The sequence below is a fragment of the Rhineura floridana genome, chromosome 12, assembly GCF_030035675.1.
Source record: "Rhineura floridana isolate rRhiFlo1 chromosome 12, rRhiFlo1.hap2, whole genome shotgun sequence".
In the NCBI taxonomy this organism is placed as follows: Eukaryota; Metazoa; Chordata; class Lepidosauria; order Squamata; family Rhineuridae; genus Rhineura; species Rhineura floridana.
The window spans coordinates 6,565,569-6,587,787 of record NC_084491.1 but is presented as its reverse complement, the minus strand read 5'-3'; the positions used below and the strand labels follow the sequence as shown (position 1 = coordinate 6,587,787).

The 22,219-nt window shown below is 45.9% G+C and overlaps 1 protein-coding gene across 4 annotated transcripts in view; it reads right to left on the bottom strand.

Moving 5' to 3' along the window:
* The window catches only part of NCAPH (non-SMC condensin I complex subunit H), a 31,504-nt gene that overhangs the window by 1,311 nt on the left and 7,974 nt on the right, over positions 1-22,219 (bottom strand). For all 4 annotated transcript variants that reach the window (XM_061593108.1, XM_061593111.1, XM_061593110.1 and 1 more), the window contains exons 7-16: positions 20,675-20,864; positions 19,221-19,312; positions 18,675-18,880; positions 16,715-16,863; positions 16,176-16,282; positions 13,069-13,191; positions 12,781-12,888; positions 3,823-3,999; positions 2,687-2,803; positions 1,371-1,456 (exon numbers count right to left, since the gene is read on the bottom strand). In XM_061593108.1, coding sequence (XP_061449092.1) covers positions 1,371-1,456; positions 2,687-2,803; positions 3,823-3,999; positions 12,781-12,888; positions 13,069-13,191; positions 16,176-16,282; positions 16,715-16,863; positions 18,675-18,880; positions 19,221-19,312; positions 20,675-20,864 — 1,355 coding nt within the window. The remainder of the gene's footprint in view (positions 1-1,370; positions 1,457-2,686; positions 2,804-3,822; positions 4,000-12,780; positions 12,889-13,068; positions 13,192-16,175; positions 16,283-16,714; positions 16,864-18,674; positions 18,881-19,220; positions 19,313-20,674; positions 20,865-22,219) is intronic.

The following is a 22,219-nucleotide window of genomic DNA, read 5'->3' as shown; positions in this document are numbered from 1 at the left end:
TTCTCTGCTTCCGTCTTTTTTTAGTCCTTGGAATTTCCACAGGTTGCCCTTCCTTTTTCGCTAGCAACCAGGATGCATCTTTCTTGTTTTGGGTTCACCTGAGATCAGGTGGTGCTTAGAAGTTATTGTGTAGTGGTATTTGCAGAAAACAAGCGTAGATGCCTGTTAAAGAATCCTCCTCCCCCACAAAGGCAAATGTGAATACTTTGCAGAGAGGTTTAGGCATGTCTCCTGCACTGCCGGAGCTAACGACCAGGCACTCACTGAGAATTCACTATATAGTTAACTTACAGTGCAATGATATACATGTTTACTTAGAAGTAAGTCTTTGTGTTTAATGAGACTTACTTCCAGGTAGGTGGGTAGGATGACACTTAGGCTGAGGATTGGCACTAGGGAAAATAGGGCTCTTGTGCCTTTAACAGCTGTATGCCAGGCAGAAATTCAAGAGGCCAAGCCTTTTCTAGTATGATGATGCGATTATGGGAAACATTTCACCATGACTACTCTCTAACTTTGTGTTACGCCACAGCCCATTGCAGTCATTTTGTGGCCGGTGCCTCCAGTACTCTCTCAAATATGAAATGTGCCCTCTGGTTCAAAAAGGCTGCCAGCCCCTGGTGATGTGCGAATGTGGCCTTTGTCAAAGAGTTTGCAGCTTGCATTGCACAAACTCACTTTCCCCCTACTGAACAGATTTGGGTTTTGTATTTGCTCAAAAACGTGCCAAACCTGTTTAACCAATAGCAGCAGTAGAGCAAAAGAAATATATGCACCCCATGGAAATGGAAACATCTGCCCAAACCACTGTCAGGCAACTTCCCAAACACTCCACCCCACCCCCAGGCAACTCCCCAAACAGCCCCCCAGGCATTCGTCCCGGCCCCATTTAGGCCACTCACGGGCCTTCCACCTAGCCAGGCTACCGCTGCCCTACCTCGACCACTGACCTGTCTCCTGTGTTCTCAGTGCCACCCACTCACACCCAACACCTGCCTGTGGCCTGCTCACCCACTCCCAATGCTTGCTCACCCACAACCTGCCCACTCAGTTTCTGGATGCTTGTTCACTCGCCCACCTGCCATCCTTGCTTTCCTCCCTCACCTCCATTGCCTGCCGTCATGCCCCACCATGTGTGACAGCTTAGAAAAATGTTATATAGTTAGAAACAAGTAAGTTTGATGACAAATTAAGACCCCTTCAGCACCCCAAAAGCCAATGTACAGCAACAGCCAACACATGGAGGGTGCTTTCAATGGGTCCCTGTGGCAGCTGGCTCTATAGTAGATGACCTGCTCGTCGGGGATGGGGTGCAGCGTAAGAGGACGCCTGTCCCCATCCCTGGCATCCTAGTCAGTGACCTGAAGTACCTGTGATGGAGATCTTTGATGATGCTGCTGAAGTCCTTCTGACCACACACCACGGAAGAATTGGCATTTTTATCTGTGACTTCCTTCTGCATAAGCAAGATTAAAATATGAAAAAAGGTCACTGGTAATCAGACTGCAAATCTGTGGAGCAGGACCTGCCATGTTTTAATTTCTGTAAGTGGGCTGTATTCAACTAAGTCCTACTCAGAGTAGACCCACTGCAATTAATGAACCTAAGCTAGCATGTCCACTAACTTCAATGGGTTCACTCTGAGTAGGACTAGCATTGAATGCCACCCAGTGCCTACTGCTCTTAAGTATGGTATCACCTTAAGAGGGCTACTGTAAATATTGTAAGATGCTTCGAATACTTGAAAGTGCTATATAAATGCTAAATATTGTACTACTGCTATGCCATTCTCTGCCTAAAATCTGGGTGTGCGCTTACTGCAGCAAAATTGCAAATACAGCAAACAGAATTAAATGAAGTACAGCTCTAATAGTGTTTGCTGCAAGTAGACAGGGTTGTATTTAACTAAGTTCTACTCAGAGTAGACCCAATGAAATTCATGAACCTTTGTCAATTCTGTCTATTAACTTCAATGGGCCTGCATTGAACAGAGCTAGCACTGAATACCATACATAAAATCCAGAATTTAGCTTTATGAGAATCTCAGCTTTTCTTTTCGAACAAGTTTCTGCTCTTTATGATTACAGATACATGCTTGAAAGTGTGTGGCCTGTGAGATCTCAGGAGCCAGATATGGGGGGGGGGGGGAGGAAAGGAAGGAGATTTCTAGTACCTTGCATAGCACTGTTCTTCCTATGATTGGCAGCGCCAGTTGGGCATATCATTTTTTTTAATATCAAATGCAGAATTCAGCCTTCTAAGTACAGAGTTCACATAGCCCTGAACACAGGTGCTTCGAACAGCAGCTCTCTGCTGGCATTGCTGAACCAAGGAAGCAGATGGCTTCAGATGACAAGTTAGAGACCCACAAAGCCAGCTGAGATAAAGGCGTAATGCGGCCCTGTGAGGTCTGGGTGGGGGCTGGAGACAATTTGGGGAAGGGCCAAAGCTCAGCAGACAGAGCACCTGCTTTGCATGGAGAAAGTCCCAGGTTCAATTCCCGGCATCTCCAGGCAGGACTGCGAGAGAGCCCTGCCTGAATCCCTGGACAGCTGCTGCCAGTCAGTGTAGACAGTACTGAGCAAAGTGAACCAAGGGTCTAATTCATTGCAATGCAGCTTCCTGCCCATGCACATGTCTCCAGCAGAGCACTGGGAGCCAGGTGTTTGGCTTTTCTGGCGCATACCTCTTCCTCAGTCTGCTTCGTGTGGGCATCTGTCAGGAGGCACCACATGGCCTGCTTGAGCCTCTTCATGTCCATCTTCTTGGCCGTCTTCGCATACTGAATGTCAATCTTGTTCACCTAGAAGAGGAGCAGAGCTAGTCAGGGGATCGCAGTGAGACAGACAGATCTTCCACCCTGTCCCTCCTGGCAGCCAGGCACAGGCTACTCCCCATACAGCCTCCTCACTTGCTCACCTTGGGGCTCCCTGTTTAAGATAAATAAATCCAAGTTTTATAAGAACAAGCAGAAGAACAAACGTAAACGGAGGAAGCTGATCTAAAACAATGGGCGCCATTTTGATTTTGAGGAAACATTAGATCTCCTTGCCGGCCTGGGAGAAGACTGACGTTCCAGAAGACGACTCCTGGTGAAGTGACGAGGAGGGACAAATATATACCACCACCACCACCACAAGAAAAGCAACTGCTCTGAACCACGAGGCAGACGGCTCCACCTCGGCACGCGATGGCCATATGCCAGGGGTGGGGGATCCTTTCCAGCTCAAGGACTGCTTTCCCATCTGGCCAGCCTACCAGGGGCCACATGCCACAGTGTAAGGGGCCAGAGGCAAAGGTGGGTGGAGCAATGAACGTAAAGTTCACCTCTCTACAGGAGGCTGATTTCGATCTCCCCCACACCCACAATCCTCCATTCATTGAAAGTGGTTTGGGCAGGCGACATTGTCAAGGTTCAAGGACACATTCTGGCCAGGCAAAGATAATTAAGGAAGGTGTGAAGCGGGCCAGTGAGAGATGTGGCCTGGGGAAGAATCCTGAGGGCCGCTTCTAGGACCCAGGCCTGAGTTTCCCCACCCCTGCCTTGTGCAATGGGTGGTGGGGAAAAGAGCAGCCAACGGGGCACTAGGACAGCTTGACCTTTACGCAGCACCCTTGACAACACCCAGAAGAGCAGCATTGTAGAGCAGTCTTTCAAAGCAGTGCGAACCACACACACACTGATGCCAATGCCCACCACAATAATCCCAACAGACAAACTGTGGGCTAAATCTTCAGCTCTGCACCACTTCTAGTGTGCCCAACAGATAAGCCTTAAAAGGGGAGCTGCTTTGCAGCCACATATCCCACACTAGTACTCACCTTTTGTGGCTCAGCTACCAGGTTAAATTCACCATAGGTGGTGATGTGGAGCCCATTGGCGCTTCCATTGAGCTCTGCATCCTGGCCTGCTCCTCCTGCAGGATTGGCTGTCATTTCAAACATCCCACCCTGGCCCACGAAGTCCACAGGGTCATCATCGTCATCGCTGCCAGCATCCTGCACAGAAAAGGGACAGGGAGGGAAGCCTACATGGGCAAAGTCAAGCTGGAGAGCTAGGAAACGCGGCCCTCCCCACATTCAACGATTTGAAAAAATTAATAAATGGCTGCCACGTCCTGCCATGGGGAGTTCCCCCCCCCCAAGGGGGCAGCTTTGACAGAATCCTAATCTCCAGGGTTTTATTTTTTTAAAGGATGCCAGGAACCTTTTGCTTTATACAGAATTGTTCCAACTTTCTGGATTCTCCCTTCCCCCCAAAAACCCTAATCTACCTTCAAGGGTTTCATCTCCACATCAACTATCTATCAATGGACATTGTTACATGCAGCCCTGTGCATCCCACTAAGGCACAAAAGGATCTCTTGGATTAAGAAAAGCGCCTAGCAAGGATTATTTTAGCACAATCTGAAAGCCTTTGGAGTACAGAGAAGACTTCCAAATGCCTTCAAGCAGTATTTGTTGAGAACCCAGCCAGAGTTACATGTACTGTAAGAAAACGGTTCCTTAAGAGCTCAGGTCTCCTCCTCCGCCGCAAACAATGTGTCACCTGTAAGGCAGCCCTAACTGTGTAAACTAGAGATAAAACTATATGAAAGGAATATTTCTGCTGTCTCCAGATTTCACTTTGGTTTATAACTCCATAAAGGCTTTTTAGGAAAGCCTTCCTTGAATGAATCCAAATGAGGTCACCTACTGCATTTGCTTAAATGACTGTAGGGAAAAACCCTTAAGCAATCTTTACTGGTGACACATTCCGTGGAGCTTTGGCACAGCCCTCCAATGTGATCCAAGTGAGGTCATCCGGGGTATTGCAGTGAGGTGCCATCAATAAGACAACACCCAGCTTTATTTCTCTTGTACATCTGATTCAGGTGAAGGAGTAGGTGGTGGCCTGCTGCCTGGAAGCTGTAATGCACTGGATGACAACTAAGAAAATGCAGCTCAAGCCTGAAAGGGCAGAGGTGCTGCTGATGGATGGTTCAGCTGTTCAGGGAGATGATGTTCAAACAGTTCTGGAAGGGGCATTCTCCCAGAAGGACCAGCTGCACGGCCTCAGCGTGGGAGAGAAGAAATCACAGACTGGCTTACCAAAGCCAAGATGCTTTTCTGGCCTTCGCATGCACCATAGTGACAGAGCCCATTCACCCCAACTTGTCCTCGATATTACTCAAGGACTATTTTGTGGAACAAGTACTGTTAGTGCTCTGTTGATGTGTTCCCAACAGGGCTGTGGAGTCAGAAGCAATTTTGGGTGGAGTCGGTGTCCAGCTGCCGCTTGAATGCCTCCAGTGTTGGAGAGCCCACTACCTCTCTAAGTAATTGGTTCCATTGTCGTATGGCTCTAACAGTTAGGAAGTTTTTCCTGATGTCCAGTCGAAATCTGGCTTCCTGCAACTTGAGCCCATTATTCCGTGTCCTGCACTCTGGGACAATCGAGAAGAGATCCTGACCTTCCTCTGTGTGGCAACCTTTCATGTACTTGAAGAGTGCTATCGTATCTCCCCGCAGTCTTCTCTTCTCCAGGCTAAACATGCCCAGTTCTTTCAGTCTCTCCTCATAGGGCTTTGTTTCCAGATACAACCTGTTAGGTGTTCCAGCGTAGGTATGGGTAGCAGCAGCATTTCCCACACACTCCCCTGTGTCTACACAACTATATCTTAGAATAGTAGAGTTGGAAGGGGCCTATAAGGCCATCAAGCCCAACCCCCTGCTCAATGCAGGAATTCAACTTAAAGCATTCCCGACAGATGGCTGTCCAGCTGCCTCTTGAATGCCTCCAGTGTCGGAGAGCCCACTACCTCTCTAGGTAATTGGTTCCATTGTTGTATGGCTCTAACAGTTAACTCTAGCTCTAACAGCGTCTACAATGGCATCCGCGTCTGCCTGAAGCAAGTGAAACTTGTTGGCCTGGGCTGCCATTCTGCAGGAGCACAGGGTAGAGGCCCATTCAGCTAGTGCAGCTTTGCGATCAGGACTTGGAACTGAACAGCATTGTTGGGACCCTTCCTCCTGTGCTGCAGAGGACTTTGTGGCTGTTGAGATACTGTGGTCCACCACTGGATTCTCTGTCCCTATAGCGATGAAGTTCCTCCTTGGCAAAGGAATGTAAATGGCCAATTGCCAAGAAAATCCAACACGGTCACATTTGACTTCAAAAGAGGAAACTTCACAAAAATGAGGGGATTGGTAAAAAGAAAGCTGAAAAACAAAGTCCAGAGGGCCACATCACTCGAAAATGCTTGGAAGTTGTTTAAAAACACTATATTAGAAGCTCAACTGGAGTGCATACCGCAGATCAGAAAAGGGACCGCCAGGGCCAAGAAGATGCCAGCATGGTTAACGAGCAAAGTCAAGGAAGCTCTTAGAGGCAAAAAGTCTTCCTTCAGAAAATGGAAGTCTTGTCTGAATGAAGAAAATAAAAAAGAACACAAACTCTGGCAAAAGAAATGCAAGAAGACAATAAGGGATGCTAAAAAAGAATTTGAGGAGCACATTGCTAAGAACATAAAAACCAACAACAAAAAATTCTATAAATACATTCAAAGCAGGAGACCATCTAGGGAGACAATTGGACCCTTGGATGATAAGGGAGTCAAAGGTGTACTAAAGAACGATAAGGAGATTGCAGAGAAGCTAAATGAATTCTTTGCATCTGTCTTCACAGTGGAAGATATAGGGCAGATCCCTGAACCTGAACTAACATTTGCAGGAAGGGATTCTGAGGAACTGAGACAAATAGTGGTAACGAGAGAGGAAGTTCTAAGCTTAATGGACAATATAAAAACTGACAAATCACCGGGCCCGCATGGCATCCACCCGAGAGTTCTCAAAGAACTCAAATGTGAAATTGCTGATCTGCTAACTAAAATATGTAACTTGTCCCTCGGGTCCTCCTCCGTGCCTGAGGACTGGAAAGTGGCAAATGTAACGCCAATCTTCCAAAAGGGATCCAGAGGGGATCCCAGAAATTACAGGACAGTTAGCTTAACTTCTGTCCCTGGAAAACTGGTAGAAAGTATTATTAAAGCTAGATTAACTAAGCACATGGAAGAACAAGCCTTGCTGAAGCAGAGTCCTGTCTCAGTAACCTATTAGAATTCTTTGAGAGTGTCAACAAGCATATAGATAGAGGTGATCCAGTGGACATAGTGTACTTAGACTTTCAAAAAGCGTTTGACAAGGTACCTCACCAAAGGCTTCTGAGGAAGCTTAGCAGTCATGGAATAAGAGGAGAGGTCCTCTTGTGGATAAGGGATTGGTTAAGAAGCAGAAAGCAGAGAGTAGGAATAAATGGACAGTTCTCCCAATGGAGGGCTGTAGAAAGTGGAGTCCCTCAAGGATCGGTATTGGGACCTGTACTTTTCAACTTGTTCATTAATGACCTAGAATTAGGAGTGAGCAGTGAAGTGGCCAAGTTTGCTGACGACACTAAATTGTTCAGGGTTGTTAAAACAAAAAGGGATTGCGAAGAGCTCCAAAAAGATCTCTCCAAACTGAGTGAATGGGCGGAAAAATGGCAAATGCAATTCAATATAAACAAGTGTAAAATTATGCATATTGGAGCAAAAAATCTTAATTTCACATATACGCTCATGGGGTCTGAACTGGCGGTGACCGACCAGGAGAGAGACCTCGGGGTTGTGGTGGACAGCACGATGAAAATGTCGACCCAGTGTGCGGCAGCTGTGAAAAAGGCAAATTCCATGCTAGCAATAATTAGGAAAGGTATTGAAAATAAAACAGCCGATATCATAATGCCGTTGTATAAATCTATGGTGCGGCCGCATTTGGAATACTGTATACAGTTCTGGTCGCCTCATCTCAAAAAGGATATTATAGAGTTGGAAAAGGTTCAGAAGAGGGCAACCAGAATGATCAAGGGGATGGAGTGACTCCCTTACGAGGAAAGGTTGCAGCATTTGGGGCTTTTTAGTTTAGAGAAAAGGCGGGTCAGAGGAGACATGATAGAAGTGTATAAAATTATGCATGGCATTGAGAAAGTGGATAGAGAAAAGTTCTTCTCCCTCTCTCATAGTACTAGAACTCGTGGACATTCAAAGAAGCTGAATGTTGGAAGTTTCAGGACAGACAAAAGGAAGTACTTCTTTACTCAGCGCATAGTTAAACTATGGAATTTGCTCCCACAAGATGCAGTAATGGCCACCAGCTTGGATGGCTTTAAAAGAAGATTAGACAAATTCATGAAGGACAGGGCTATCAATGGCTACTAGCCATGATGGCTGTGCTGTGCCACCCTAGTCAGAGGCAGCATGCTTCTGAAAACCAGTTGCTGGAAGCCTCAGGAGGGTAGAGTGTTCTTGCACTCGGGTCCTGCTTGCAGGCTTCCCCCAGGCACTGGGTTGGCCACTGTGAGAACAGGATGCTGGACTAGATGGGCCACTGGCCTGATCCAGCAGGCTCTTCTTATGTTCTTATGTAAGAAGTTGTGGCCTGGAAGTCTTTGCGGAGCCAGTTTTGGCTTTTCTGCCTCAGTATCCATGCTCCACTCCCCTTTGGAGAGCTCACAATCAGAGTAGGAGTCTGCTGAGTCATGGTGTCTCCCACAGAATCTGCCTCTGGGCATATCAAATGGACTTGCAGATGAACCCCCCACCTTCATCTGAGGAATGAGGCAGCACCTCATTTTTCTTACACTGAGCCTTGTGCCCCTTGGTGGCCACAGCACTGGTGGCCACATTCTGAGTACTGGACAGAACTGCTGGCACGGGCCAAAGCACCACTGCAAATAAGCCAAAAAGGGCATCCTTGAGTTGTGCCAGTAACTGGGGTGAGAACTGTAAAGAGGCTTTCTGGCTCGATAGTAACAGGATAGAAGACTGGACCAGCTGGGAGGTCTGTTCTGAAGTGCCACTGAGCTCACCATCCGAGTCCCCCAAAGAAGCATCTGGGGTCATAGAATCGTAGAGTTGGAAGGGGCGTCTAAGGCCATCAAGTCCAACCCCCTGCTCAATGCAGGAATCCAAATCAAAGCATTCCCGACAAATGGCTGTCCAGCTGCCTCTTGAATGCCTCCAGTGTCGGAGAGCCCACTATCTCTCTAGGTAATTGGGGTTGTCCTTGGCATTGCTGTGCTAGGCCCTTAAGATGTTTGCTTCCCTGGCAAGTTGGGCACCTGCATCGGTTCCTCCTGGCCCATATACTTGGCCCTTCATGTTGCCTGGTCATTTGGGCTCTTGTCTCTTGGCCTTGGAGGACTCCTTGGCTCGAGGCAGACTTCGGAACACTCTGCTTATTTGCGGAAGCACCTGGCATAGCAACCAATGAGTGGGGCTGGTCAAAGTCGTCCTGCACTGCTGCCATCATTTCTTGTTGTGGCCTCCTGCTCTGCCTGCTGCTGCTTTGTTTGTCAATAATGGGGAGAGTAGCCAAGAAGGATATTGCTTCTGAGGAGCTGTAAATGGTAATTACCCTCTGTGGGGGCTATGCTACCTCTGCCTTGTCTGAGGTGAAGAGGAGGAAGAAGCAAACCAAAGGCAGAGGAAGACTGATGTTTGAAGAAAAAGACAAAAAAACCAACAGCCCCCCCTCCAATAAATAATTATCTATGGAAGCAGGTTGGAGGGGAGTGAGAGGCCTGGTCACAGCTGCTGATTGTGTCACGGCTGGAGGCTTCCTGGAAGTGGATAGCTTTGAATGGCCTAAGCCACCACGCCCAAGGATCTTAAATGAGTTGGTGAGATCCGGAAAGCAAAAGTAAAGAAAAAAAATTAAGTAACAAAAAAAGAAGAAATGTACACAGGGCGGGATCCTCCGTGTGGCGCAGCTGCAGAAAAAGACAGAGATCTACTGGCTCAGCTGCCTGACTGTCCCCCTGTGGCAGGAAGCCAAGGCTGCAGGCCCCCAGACAGGGCAAAGGTGCCCTGGGGCAGCTGCAGGGAAAGGCAGAGGAGAAGTGGGAAGCAGAAGGTGCAGGCTCTGAAAAAGGAGAGGCAACTGAGGCGTGGGTGGCAGCTATAGGGACAGCCGCAAGGGAGAAAAGAAGGGTGAGGGCCTTCTCCATGTGGCTGGACCCTGGTGGAGAAGTGGAGGCCCTGTGGAACGTCTGCCACTGGAACCAGTAATCTTCGAACGCCCAGCTGACTCGCTGCATGGCAGCCACTTGAATGGCAGCCAAGAGAAGACAAAAGATCCCAGCTGTGCAGCTAGCCATTAAAAAGGAAAAAACAGCCTCAGGGAGCAGGCTGTTGAGGGTCTGGTCTCCACGTAGACCCTCCATGTCAAGGGTCTGATCCCAGGTGGTTCATCAGACCCTCTGGTAGATCTCAAAATGGTGGGCACGAGAACCACTGAGCCTGCCTGCACTGAGTGAACAAAGCCCACAAGGGTTAAAGCAAAGAGAAGGCGGGGAAGGAATTAAACCCACAACGGAAAACCCTAGGAGGGAGACAACAGGGAAGAGTCCTGGAAGAAACGCCCCCCACAAAGCAAGCCCAAACATGAGAGGGGGAGAAAAGCTTTCTTTTTTTAAACAGCCAAAGCAGATTAAAAATAGGTAAGCAATGGGAAAAGTAACCAAGGAAAGAGGAAGATACATACAGAGAGAATTCCCACACTGGAAGATGTGACAGGCAGGCAGGACTGTGAGATCCACTTTGGACAAGGACAGAAAATGAACTGGCGTCTACAAGACACCAATGGTTCACTACTTCCTCAAACCTACAGTGCATTTCCTGTCCTTGGACACCAGATGGCAAGACAACCCACCTGATTAATTGGCAACAAGGGAAAATATGGGAAGGTGCTGCATTAGGCACCTTGACTGGACCTGCAAAAACTGCTGCATTTAAGGCCGCAATCCAATACACACTTACCTGGGAGTAAATCCCATTGAACCCAATGAAGCTTACTTCTGAGTAGACATGTATTGGATTGCAGCCTAAGGCAGTACAGAACTGAACGACTTAATCCTCAAAGTGCCGGGCAAGCTGCTTACAGAACGCTAACCAAGTGCTCTGGTATGATTAGCCTCTGGACCACCCAAAGTAACTGCTACATAGCACATCAAGGATATAACGCTGGCAGCAACATAATTCTCCTTTGCTGCCTTCACCACCACTTGGTAGGCAGAATAGTGTGATGTAACAAGTGTTCCATTTCAGAGCAAGTTTTTCACCATCTGCATTCCAGTTATCTTCCATCCTGCTTCATTGTCCGCAACTCCTCAGGCAACCAAGGTGCAGTGCGCACCCTGCAGCATCAGAGAGGACTCTCAGGAGCAGCTTTAGATGATTGACCTATCTGCATTTTTTACTTTTGTAAGTTGCCCTTGGGATACTGATTGGCCACTGAAAGGTGAGGAATAAGTTTCCCAAAATAAACTCACACCCCAGTTTAATTAAGGCTGCAATCCTAACCCCCCTTATCTGAGAGTAAGCCCCACTCAGTTCAATAAGATTTGCCTCCAGGTAGATGTGGTTAGGATTGTATTATAAGCCTAACTACATATGACTATAATAATCCCACATTCTTCCTCTAATTTACCTTCATCGTCCTCTATTGTCTCAGTTGTGCCATTTTCTAGATTGCAAGTCCCTTTGGCCTGTCTTCTCATTCTTTGAGAAGTGTCATACAGTATTATTATTCATTCCCCCGATACCTAGAGGTGATAGCCAACCAATGGTGCAATCCAAAGCCAAGATCTACCAGGATGAATACATTCAGTGGATCTTGGACCTTCCTGGGTGAGCCGGGGCTCAGCGGAGGTTATGCTAGCTTAAGTCCTCATTTTGGCTGAGCTGGAGATATGCAGGGTAAATTCCTCACCGCAGCTCAAGCAGGGCTCAGGTTGACATCAATGAACACAATGGGAGATGGGAGGTATGAACATACATGTATTTATTTTAATAAAGTTATCTGGTTGGTTGGAAATATTTCAAGAGGGAAGAAACTGTTTTGTTACGTAGAAAAGAATTTGGGGGATTGGTTAAATGATTGTCACATGCTGAAATTGTACTTTTTAAAAGGAGCTTGCACTCAGTGTCTCTTTGCAGTCCCTCTTGGATACTTCCTGGATGTGTTCTGGGGGACTGACCTTGCATATGCTTGTTTTATTTTTGTTTAATAAAGGCCTACCTTTTTGCTTCAAGCCTGTGTCAGATATTATTATTTAAGAACCCAAGGAGAAGAAGAATTCTCCAACACCAGCTCAAGCAGGGCTCAGCTGGTAGAACTTAAGCCAGCGTAACTTACACCCGCATAAGTCTCCCAAGAGGGATGTTTGGAGGCATGGCAGGGGCGGGGTAAGGATAGACTTACACCTATTCCAAAACCCCTTTGGCTCAGTCATGTGACCTAGCAACCTGGCAGAAAAGGGCCACAAAACAGTGACGCAAGTCAAACTCCTCCTGAATGGAGTTTGGAATAGTGGTAACCTACACTAACATCAGGTTACACTCGTTTTCTATAGTTAGGGTTGCTCTGCAAGTCATGGAGGAGACCAATTGAAGTAAGTGGAATTTAGCTGTGCGATAGTCGCTGAGCATTAGGTAATCAACAACTCTGCTTCACCTCCCCTTCTGATACCCAGACAGTGTGGGATCATTCCTTGTTCCGAGTTAAGGTCCTTCAGACACTAGAGAGGGTTTTAAACACCCTTCAAATAATGCTACAGTGAGAGAACATCTGCCCAGGTACCAAGAGAACCCACCAAGGTTCTGCTAGTCAACATGAAGGCTGCTCTTATAGCTCTCAACAAAAACCTTAATATAAAAAAGATGCAATTCACAGTAGAGAGCATCTCCAGTTTTTGCAACTCACCTGCAATGCAGGACAGAAATTGGAGGTATCATTCGGGTTGTCATAATTATACTCTGCAACCTCATCATCATGACTGGATGAGTTGTCCTGAAGTGGCATCTTCCACAGCTGCAGAAATATTTTTTTAATGACTTAGGACATCAGTCACAAATGGGAAAGAATATACAGTCATTACAGAAACTCTCTTAGCAAGCCCTTCTGCCCAGAGCAGTTGATCAAACCAAGCCAAGACTGTAATGGTGATGCAAAGAGTCAAGGCAAAAGTAACTCGGAGTTGGCAAAGCTTACCCTACTTGCTGGTTTAAGGAAGAGGCGGGTGAGGTTGTGTGGATCATAATGGAAGTCTGCAGGGAGGGTATTACTTTTCTGGTTTTGACTTTCAAGGGTTGACTTGGACAGAGTTGTAGCTGCCTGTTTTGAGAAAACCAGAAGCCAACAGAAAAATCAAGCGCTTCTATCAAAAATTATTTATTTATTATTTATTTATTGCATTTGTATACCACCCCATAGCCGAAGCTCTCTGGGCAGTTTACAAGAATTAAAAACATTAAAAACAAATATAATATAATAATAATATATATAATAAAACTCTATTTTTACCCTGCCCTTTTCCAATAGGAGAGCGGCTTACAACTAAAAACAACATCAATTAAAACATATAGAGTATATTATTTAAAAAGAATTAAACTATAAGGGAAAATTAAAAACTATAAAAGTTAAAAACAGCGAACAATTTAAAATAATAAAATCATATAATATGATCACTAAGCCTATAAGACATTAATCCTGGTCGTTCTCTGTCCCAAATGCCCGCTGAAATAAAACAGTATTTACTTGTCGCCGAAAAGACGGCAAGGAGGGAGCTGATCGTACCTCACTCGGGAGGGAGTTCCACAACCTAGGGGCGACCACCGAAAAGGCCCTATCTCGTGTCCACGTCAAATGTGCTTGCAAAGGTGTAGGGAACACAAGAAGGGCCTCACCTAAAGATCTCAAGTCCCGGGCAGGTTCATGTAGGGAGATACGATCTGTCAAATAGCCTGGACCTGAGCCGTATAGGGCTTTGTAGGTCAAAACCAGCACTTTGAATTGTGACCGGAAACAAATTGGCAGCCAGTGGAGCTGTTGTAACAGGGGAGTTGTATGGTCCCTGTAACCAGCCCCAGTTAGTACTCTGGCTGCAGCTCTTTGTGCCAATTTAAGTTTCCGAACAGTCTTCAAAGGCAGCCCTACGTAGAGCACGTTACAATAGTCTAAACGGGATGTAACCAAGGCATGCATCACCCTGGTCAGATCAGGCAGGTCCAGGAACGGGTGCAGCTGGCGCACCAGTTTTAATTGGGCAAATGCGCTCCTGGATACTGCAGCAATCTGGGCCTCCAAATTCAAAGCTGAGTCCAGGAGTACACCCAAACTGCGAACCTGAGACTTCACGGGGAGTGCAACCCCATCCAGTACCGGTTGAACCCCTATTCCCTGATCTGCCCTCCGACTGACCAGGAGTACCTCTGTTTTGTCAGGATTTAATCTCAACTTGTTTACCCTCATCCAGTCCATCACTGATGCCAGACACTGGTTTAGGGTCTGTACGGCTTCCTTGGCTTCAGGTGGAAAAGAGAAATAGAGTGTCATCAGCATACTGATGGCACCGAACACCAAAACCCCGGACAACCTCTCCCAGCGGTTTCATGTAGATGTTAAATAACATGGGGGACAAAACAGAACCCTGAGGGACCCCATAGGTCAATGGCCAAGGGGTCGAGCAGGAGTCCCCCAGTACCACCTTCTGGGTTCAATCCTCCAGGAAGGATTTACAGGCCACTGTAAAACAGGGCCTCCAAGTCCCATCTCGGCAAGGCGGCCCAGAAGGATACCATGATCGATGGTATTGAAAGCCGCTGAGAGATCTAGTAGAACCAGCAGAGACACACTCCCTCCATCCAGTTCTCTGCGTAGGTCATCCACAAAGGCGACCAAAGCCGTCTCTGTCCCATAGCCAGGTCTGAAACCAGATTGAAACGGATCTAGATAATCCGTATCATCCAGGAATCTCTGGAGTTGGGCGACCACCACAAATATACAAATTTAAAAACACATTTTTAAAAAGCAATTTAAGAACACATGCTAAAATGCCTGGGAGAAGAGGAAAGTCTTGACCTGGCGCCGAAAAGATAACAGTGTTGGCACCAGGCGCACCTCGTCATCTATCTAAAGCTAAAGCTGAAATTTATACTCTGCACTGAAACCAAGTTTGACATGGACGTGGATTAATCTATCAAGGCACACTTCAGCTCCTCCTGTAGTACATTAGGGAGCCCCATCTTTGTCATTTGGGAATCAATTATATAGAACAGCACACCAATAGTTTGCAAGGTAAAAAAAAAGACCAAGAGAAGTAATTCGTAGATACTTCCTATGAACGACTGTCCCTGTATTGATTCAATTGACTTGAAGTTTAGAGCTAATTCAGCTATGTAAGAAAGGAAAACACAATGATCATATCTGCTCATGCTCATCAAGTGAAGGATGCATTATGTTGGGAACTCTATAATGCAAAAACCTTCACACTGTCATCTAGAGCCACACTTCCCCAAGTGGCCATGATCACTCTGCATACATGCATGCATGCATTCTCCAGTTCAATGCAATTGTGCTAATGTAGCTATACTAGGTAGCTATTTCAGCATCCTCTGTTCTGGAACATAAGTGCTTTGCTTTCACTGCAAAGAAGCCACAACGCCATGAATTCAGCCTGTTGTTCACTCAGCATACTATGCACCAAGGATTGTGCCGTTTGTAAGACTCGCTTCAGGATATTTTTTGTATTATCAGAGAGGTATTTGCTTCCATGCCAGTTTCACTCACAATATGGCTAAAATCTCACTGATTTGCACTGAACTGATAGACACCTAATTACTCTAAAGTGGTAGGACTGGTAGAACAAATGAGAGCGACAACCATAACACAAGCAAGATAATTTATGTACAGCATTTAGATCAATCTAGAAAGCTATCATTGCTTCATTATATATAAACCTCCTAAAAAACTTACGTATCTTCTCACCAGCAGCAGATATAGAACATCTACACATTTTCCAAGAGGAAAAACACACATAAAGCTGTGGAAGCACAGAATGTTTTCAATAAAACCCAGCATTCTGTTTCCATTAGCAGCAGCAGTCAAGTGGGACTATAAGCTCACTAGGAGATTGTAAAGGTGTTGACCATCCCCTATTTTTCACTGTCCCCAGTGTATTATATCCAGAGGTTCACGGCCTCTAAACATGAAGATTCTGTTTCATTATCATGGCTAACAGCAGTTGACAAGGACTATCATCCATGAACTTCTCTAACTCTTTCCCAAGCACACACCCCTATCAAGAGTTAAACACCTACCCTTGTTTTGCAGAAGTAAGGCTCAAAATCAACCTCATCATCAAAGTGTATCTCAAATACTTTTTTTGCAGTCTTTCTTTTGCTTACTTTTTCAGAGTTGGCATCACCTGTGAAGCATGAGTGGAAGGATACAACATGGAGCAAGTGAGTGGAAGATGTTGCTGCATTTGCTACAGAAGGTTTATAAATTTTATTATCTGGCACTGTTGCTTTCTTCTAGGCGCAGGTGTTATTTATTTATAAAGTGTACTTCCTAAAACTTGGTATATCGCCTCGGGTGTCTTTAGGCATAGCACAATAATTTTGTTTGTTTTTAAATTAACACAACATACAACCTCACCTTTGATCTACCAAACGTAATTTGGGTCAGGATAACCTTTGACAAGACTTTTGTTTGAGTTACGTTTGAAGAGGCACAGACTGTGGATTTCTGGTTGTAGAAAGACTTGCATTTCCTGTTTTTACACAGCTCTCTGTGTGTCACATGTGCAAGTAAAGACCTTTGGAACCAACCCCCGTGGCCCCCTTCAAATCCATACCTTTATGGTGAGGCTTGAAACGCCAATGCTCTGGGCCTGCCCACATGGACATGGTTCGGGGGCTGAAGTATGAGTACTCTCTAGCATTCATGGACAAATGAAGGCACATGGACCCAACATCTCCTTCCCCCAGAGAAACGACATCTTTTCTGGAAAAAGGACACACACAAGTCTGGTTATAAAATTCACACGTTTATATTCACATTCTCTCCAAGAAGCGATTTCACATTAAAGAAAACTGTAACAGATACATCCACAGTAAAACATATATAAAAACAACTTAACATTCCATTACAGGAATACCCCACTATATGGACCTTCACTTTACGGACACTCGTGAGTATGGACATATTTACAGTAGCACCATTCCCGTTTACGTACGCTCGCTTCGCAAGAACAGACACTTAACGGCATGACGCCACCGCCCGATCAGTTTCCAACTACAAACGTTTTCTTAAAGTAAGGCCTACTGTGTTTATTTCAGTTATAACTGCGTTATTTACATCAGTTATGCCCGTATATGACGATTGCAGTGCAGTATATGCATCGATAAGTGAAAAAAGGTAGTGCTTCACTTTAAGTACATTTTCGGTTTACGTACTCGCTCTGGACCCATTGCATACGTTAATGCGGGGTATTCCTGTATAACAACTAATTTCATACACAGGCACCACACACACACACACTTAAAACAATTTCAGATCCACACTAGTTGAATGAAACATTATTGTTAAAATCATGTCACCACAATATAACAGGCTGTTATTGACATATTCAACACACACACACACACACACACACACAAAAGAAAAATACCCCTCCCCCCACAGAAGTAAACCGTGCATTACCCTTCTAAAATAAACTACAAAGATGTTGAAAATACAATTACCTAGAAGCACATCCCACTCCCCTCCAGGTTTTTTGGAACCTGGCTCATATTTTCTTGGGTGCCAGAGGTGAAATTTGCTACTTGGATGGCAATGGACATTTTAGGCCTGCAAACAAGGTACAGGATGGGCCTGTTGACAGAGACTGGAGGATACATTTATGGCTAGGTTGCTCATATAAGGGGCTACTGAACAGGCAATGAGAGACATCCCCAATCTCGTTGGACTGACTTTGGCGAGCTGGAATGTTATTAAGTCTCCCATCCAAGAAAGCACACATTGGAGACATGAGGCTGTAAATAGTTTTCGTAAAAGAGCAGCAGTAAGGATTATAAAATAACTCTCCAGAATTTCAAATCCAATACAGATACCAACTGGGATAAAAATATCCCTTAGGTTTGTTGAAAGAGAAAGGCCTTGAGTAGATGCTGAAAGGACAGTAGAGACTACATCTGTCTGATATGCAACGAGAGGGATAATCCATTTCATCCAAAAGTATTGGCAGCTGGCCTGCCACACTCCTCTGTCACCTTCTCCCAAAAGGGGGTATTTGAATCTTGGCAGTAGTTATCACGAGTCCAGCGTAGGCTTTTTCAGAAGTAATCCCCACTTCTTTCAATTAAGCCAGGATCATGCCCTCCTACCATATCCCCTCAGCAAGCTTTAACGAGCTAAGAAGGGCGAGGGTCGAGAGAGCATGTGGCTGGGCTCATTGTTGCAGGCGCTTTGTCCACATCCTCAAGCTGCATCAGCTGAAGCTGATTCCATGACGTTATAGCTGACATTGTGCTGGGCACCTCACTGGAGACAGCAGTGCATGTGATGTGGAGTCAAGACTGCAACAGAGGTGAATGACTTTACCCCCAAAGCATCTCAGTTTTGCAGTGCAGGGAGTGAACTGGTCTAGTTAATGGCCAAGCTTCCTAAAGATCACCATAAGTGTACTATATTTCTAGCAACTAGCCTTCATACAGTTACAATATATTAAGAACATTCAAAGTGTTGCATGCCAAGCCTTAGTCCAAAAATAGAATCAAAGATCAGTGCAAGCAACAATCCAAACCTGGACATACCTTGAACTTCCTGGTGCTATTCTACATGCCTCCAACTTATTGGAGAACTCCCCAAGATCCTTTGCAACTGTCCTGTCCACGATGTCAGCATCAAAATAATCCTCTGCTGGGTCCTCAGCACAGTCCCCAGGGTCACTATCAGCCTCTGCATTGATGTCAAATGCCTGGTCGCTCTTCTTAAATTTATCCAATAGAGCTGACACTGACTGAAGACAGAAGAAAATTTAAGAGGAAAATCCTCCGTGTGTTGCAAAGAGTGGCAAACTAAAAAAACCTAGAAACTGAATTATATGTTCCTACAAAGGCAAAACAAAAAAGTACAACAAAATTTGTGCACAACAGTAACACACAATTGAGACTACAAGTGCCTCTGTCTCCAAGGATAAGTGCTTGGCAACAAAGCTTCAAAAAATGTTTGAAAATGACAAAATTAGATAAGAAAGTAGAAAGAAGAAAGGAAGGTAACTCTGGGACAGAAACTAAAATGGCTTTGAGCCCCATTTCACCCAGTTCACTTATCTCACAGTGACAGCCAGCTTGACTCACCTCATTATGGGTTTCACTGTCCCACTGAGTAAATAGGAAGCCAGTCAACGAAGGGCAAATGGGACTCTTTTCAACACACTGCAGAAGGATGGCTAGAAAGGATGACATGAAGAAGAGAGTTTTCCAAGCCATTTAAAAAGTGTGATGCTCTCCATCCTCCCCATCAGACTAGGTCTCTTGGTGAAAAGAACTCATGAAGGATCCTGAGAGGTCCTGAACCTTGCGCTAGGAGCAATTCATACCCTGGGCCACTGGTTTCTGGAGGGAGTACTTAGCTGAGGACCTGGGATCAGGGGCCTTGGTGCTGACCACACTAACCCTAGAGCTGCTGCTGCTGCTGCTGCTTGGCCACTTGCAAAGGGATGGAGGGAAGACAGCCTTCCATTGAGGGTGCTCTCCTTTTTGAAGATTGGATCTTCTCCCCCAGGACCTTACGTAAAGCAAGGGGCTACTTCCTGTCAAGCATTCCCCACTTCCTCCTCTCCTAAACCAAGATAGAAAGGAAGACGAGGGGACCTCAAGGCCCCTTCTGCTCTGCAGTTATCTCCTTTCTTTAGAGAGTTTAGCTGCAGAGAACACAGGAGATGCAGTAGTTCTAGGTAAATGGACCACATTCTGCAGCCATAGAATCATAAATGGTAGAGTTGGAAGGGGCCTATAAGGCCATCAAGTCCAATGCAGGAATCCAAATCAAAGCATTCCTGACAGATGGCTGTCCAGCTGCCGCTTGAATGCCTTCAGTGTCAGAGAGCCCACTACCTCTCTAGGTAATTGGTTCCATTGTCGTATGGCTCCAACAGTTAGGAAGTTTTTCCTGATGTCCAGTCAAAATCTGGCTTCCTGCAACTTGAGCCCATTATTCCGTGTCCTGCACTTTGGGACGATCGAGAAGAGATCCTGACCCTCCTCTATGTGACAACCTTTCATGTACTTGAAGAGTGCTATCATATCTCCCCTCAGTCTTCTCTTCTCCAGGCTAAACATGCCCAGTTCTTTCAGTCTCTCCTCATAGGGCTTGGTTTCCAGATACCAGAACTGGACGCAGTATTCAAGATGAGGCCTAACCAGGGCTGAATAGAGGGGAAATAATACTTCACGTGATTTAGAACATGGAACAACCCTACTTGGCAGGAGGCCTAACCTGGGCAGGAGTACCAACACTGGCAAAGGATCTATCATTTCCAATACGTCTGGCTCTGCCTCCAGAGACAGAGCAACATGACTGGTCTCCTACCCTGGAACATAGGCCTGAGAGTTAAAAACTTACATGCTGGAGAGAGAAAAAGGAGGATGTTAATATGTGGGTGACCCACCTTCAGCCAAAGATAAAGTGAGGACAGGTGGGTTCACTGGCCAAACTCAGTGGCTTTTGGCTCTCAACCTACTGAAAGGTAAACATTACTGTACTTGGAAGTGGAATGTCTTTGGGAGGTTGCAGCGGTTAGAGCACCTACACTTCAAGTCTGCCACTTTCACAGGAGAAGACCTTGGTAACTCAGAAGACGCAGAAGAAGGCAAGGGGGTAACCATGGAATCAAACAGGACTTCGCTGAGAAAGCTGTGCGTATGAAGCATAGTGAGGAAGACACCAGTTGTACAGCACTCATCGAAGGAGGCTGCTGTTCTCTGGAACATGGGGTCAATCTGAAGTAGAAACAGGAGAAAGGCCACAGAAATATAGGTTTAAATATCAAGTTAAAAGAAACCTTGCAACTGCTGCTTAACATTCACTGTTTGCACCACTCACAAAGACTCCAGGCTCTGTCCCCCAGCATGCACCCCCCCCCCAAGGGTAGGACACATAAAACTCATCAGCGGCTTGTTGTGAAAACAGAATACACAGCAAGGGGAGGAAATTGAATACAGTGTGGAAAATTTGTTTCACCCTGCATCCCTTTTCCATCCACCCCAGCAACAGGGCACATGGCTTTGCTCATAACAGGTTTTACATCAAGGCTCTCCGGTGACAAAATGCCTTCTAAACGATTTCATTCGGCGGAGCAGTTATATATAAACAGATCTGCATGCTGTCATAAGAACATAAGAAGAGCCTGCTGGATCAGGCCAGTGGCCCATCTAGTCCAGCATCCTGTTCTCACAGTGGCCAACCAGGTGCCTGAGGGAAGCCCACAAGCAGGACCCGAGTGCAAGAACACTCTCCCCTCCTGAGGCTTCCGGCAACTGGTTTTCAGAAGCATGCTGCCTCTGACTAGGCTGGCAGAGCATAGCCATCACGGCTAGTAGCCATTGATAGCCCTGTCCTCCATGAATTTGTCTAATCTTCTTTTAAAGCCATCCAAGCTGGTGGCCATTACTGCGTCTTGTGGGAGCAAATTCCATAGTTTAACTATGCGCTGAGTAAAGAAGTACTTCCTTTTGTCTGTCCTGAATCTTCCAATATTCAGCTTCTTTGAATGTCCACGAGTTCTAGTATTATGAGAGGGAGAAGAACTTTTCTCTATCCACTTTCTCAATGCCATGCATAATTTCATACACTTCTATCATGTCTCCTCTGACCCGCCTTTTCTCTAAACTGAAAAGCCCCAAATGCTGCAACCTTTCCTCGTAAGGGAGTCGCTCCATCCCCTTGATCATTCTGGTTGCCCTCTTCTGAACCTTTTCCAACTCTATAATATCCTTTTTGAGATGAGGCGACCAGAACTGTATACAGTATTCCAAATGCAGCCGTACCATCAATTTATACAACGGCATTATGATATCGGCTGTTTTATTTTCAATACCTTTCCCAATTCTCTGTCAAAGCCTCATTGCCTTTTGAGATACTGAAAGGAAGTGCAAGAGGTACCATGAATCATAGAATCATAGAGTTGGAAGGGGCCTTGTAGGCCATCGAGTCCAACCCCCTGCTCACAGCAGGAAATCCACAGCTAGAGCATCTCCCGCAGATAGTTGTCCAGCCTCTGCTTGAAGACATCCAGCGAAGGGGATCCCACCACCTCCCTAGGCAGTCGGTTCCATTGCCGAACTGCCCTTACTGT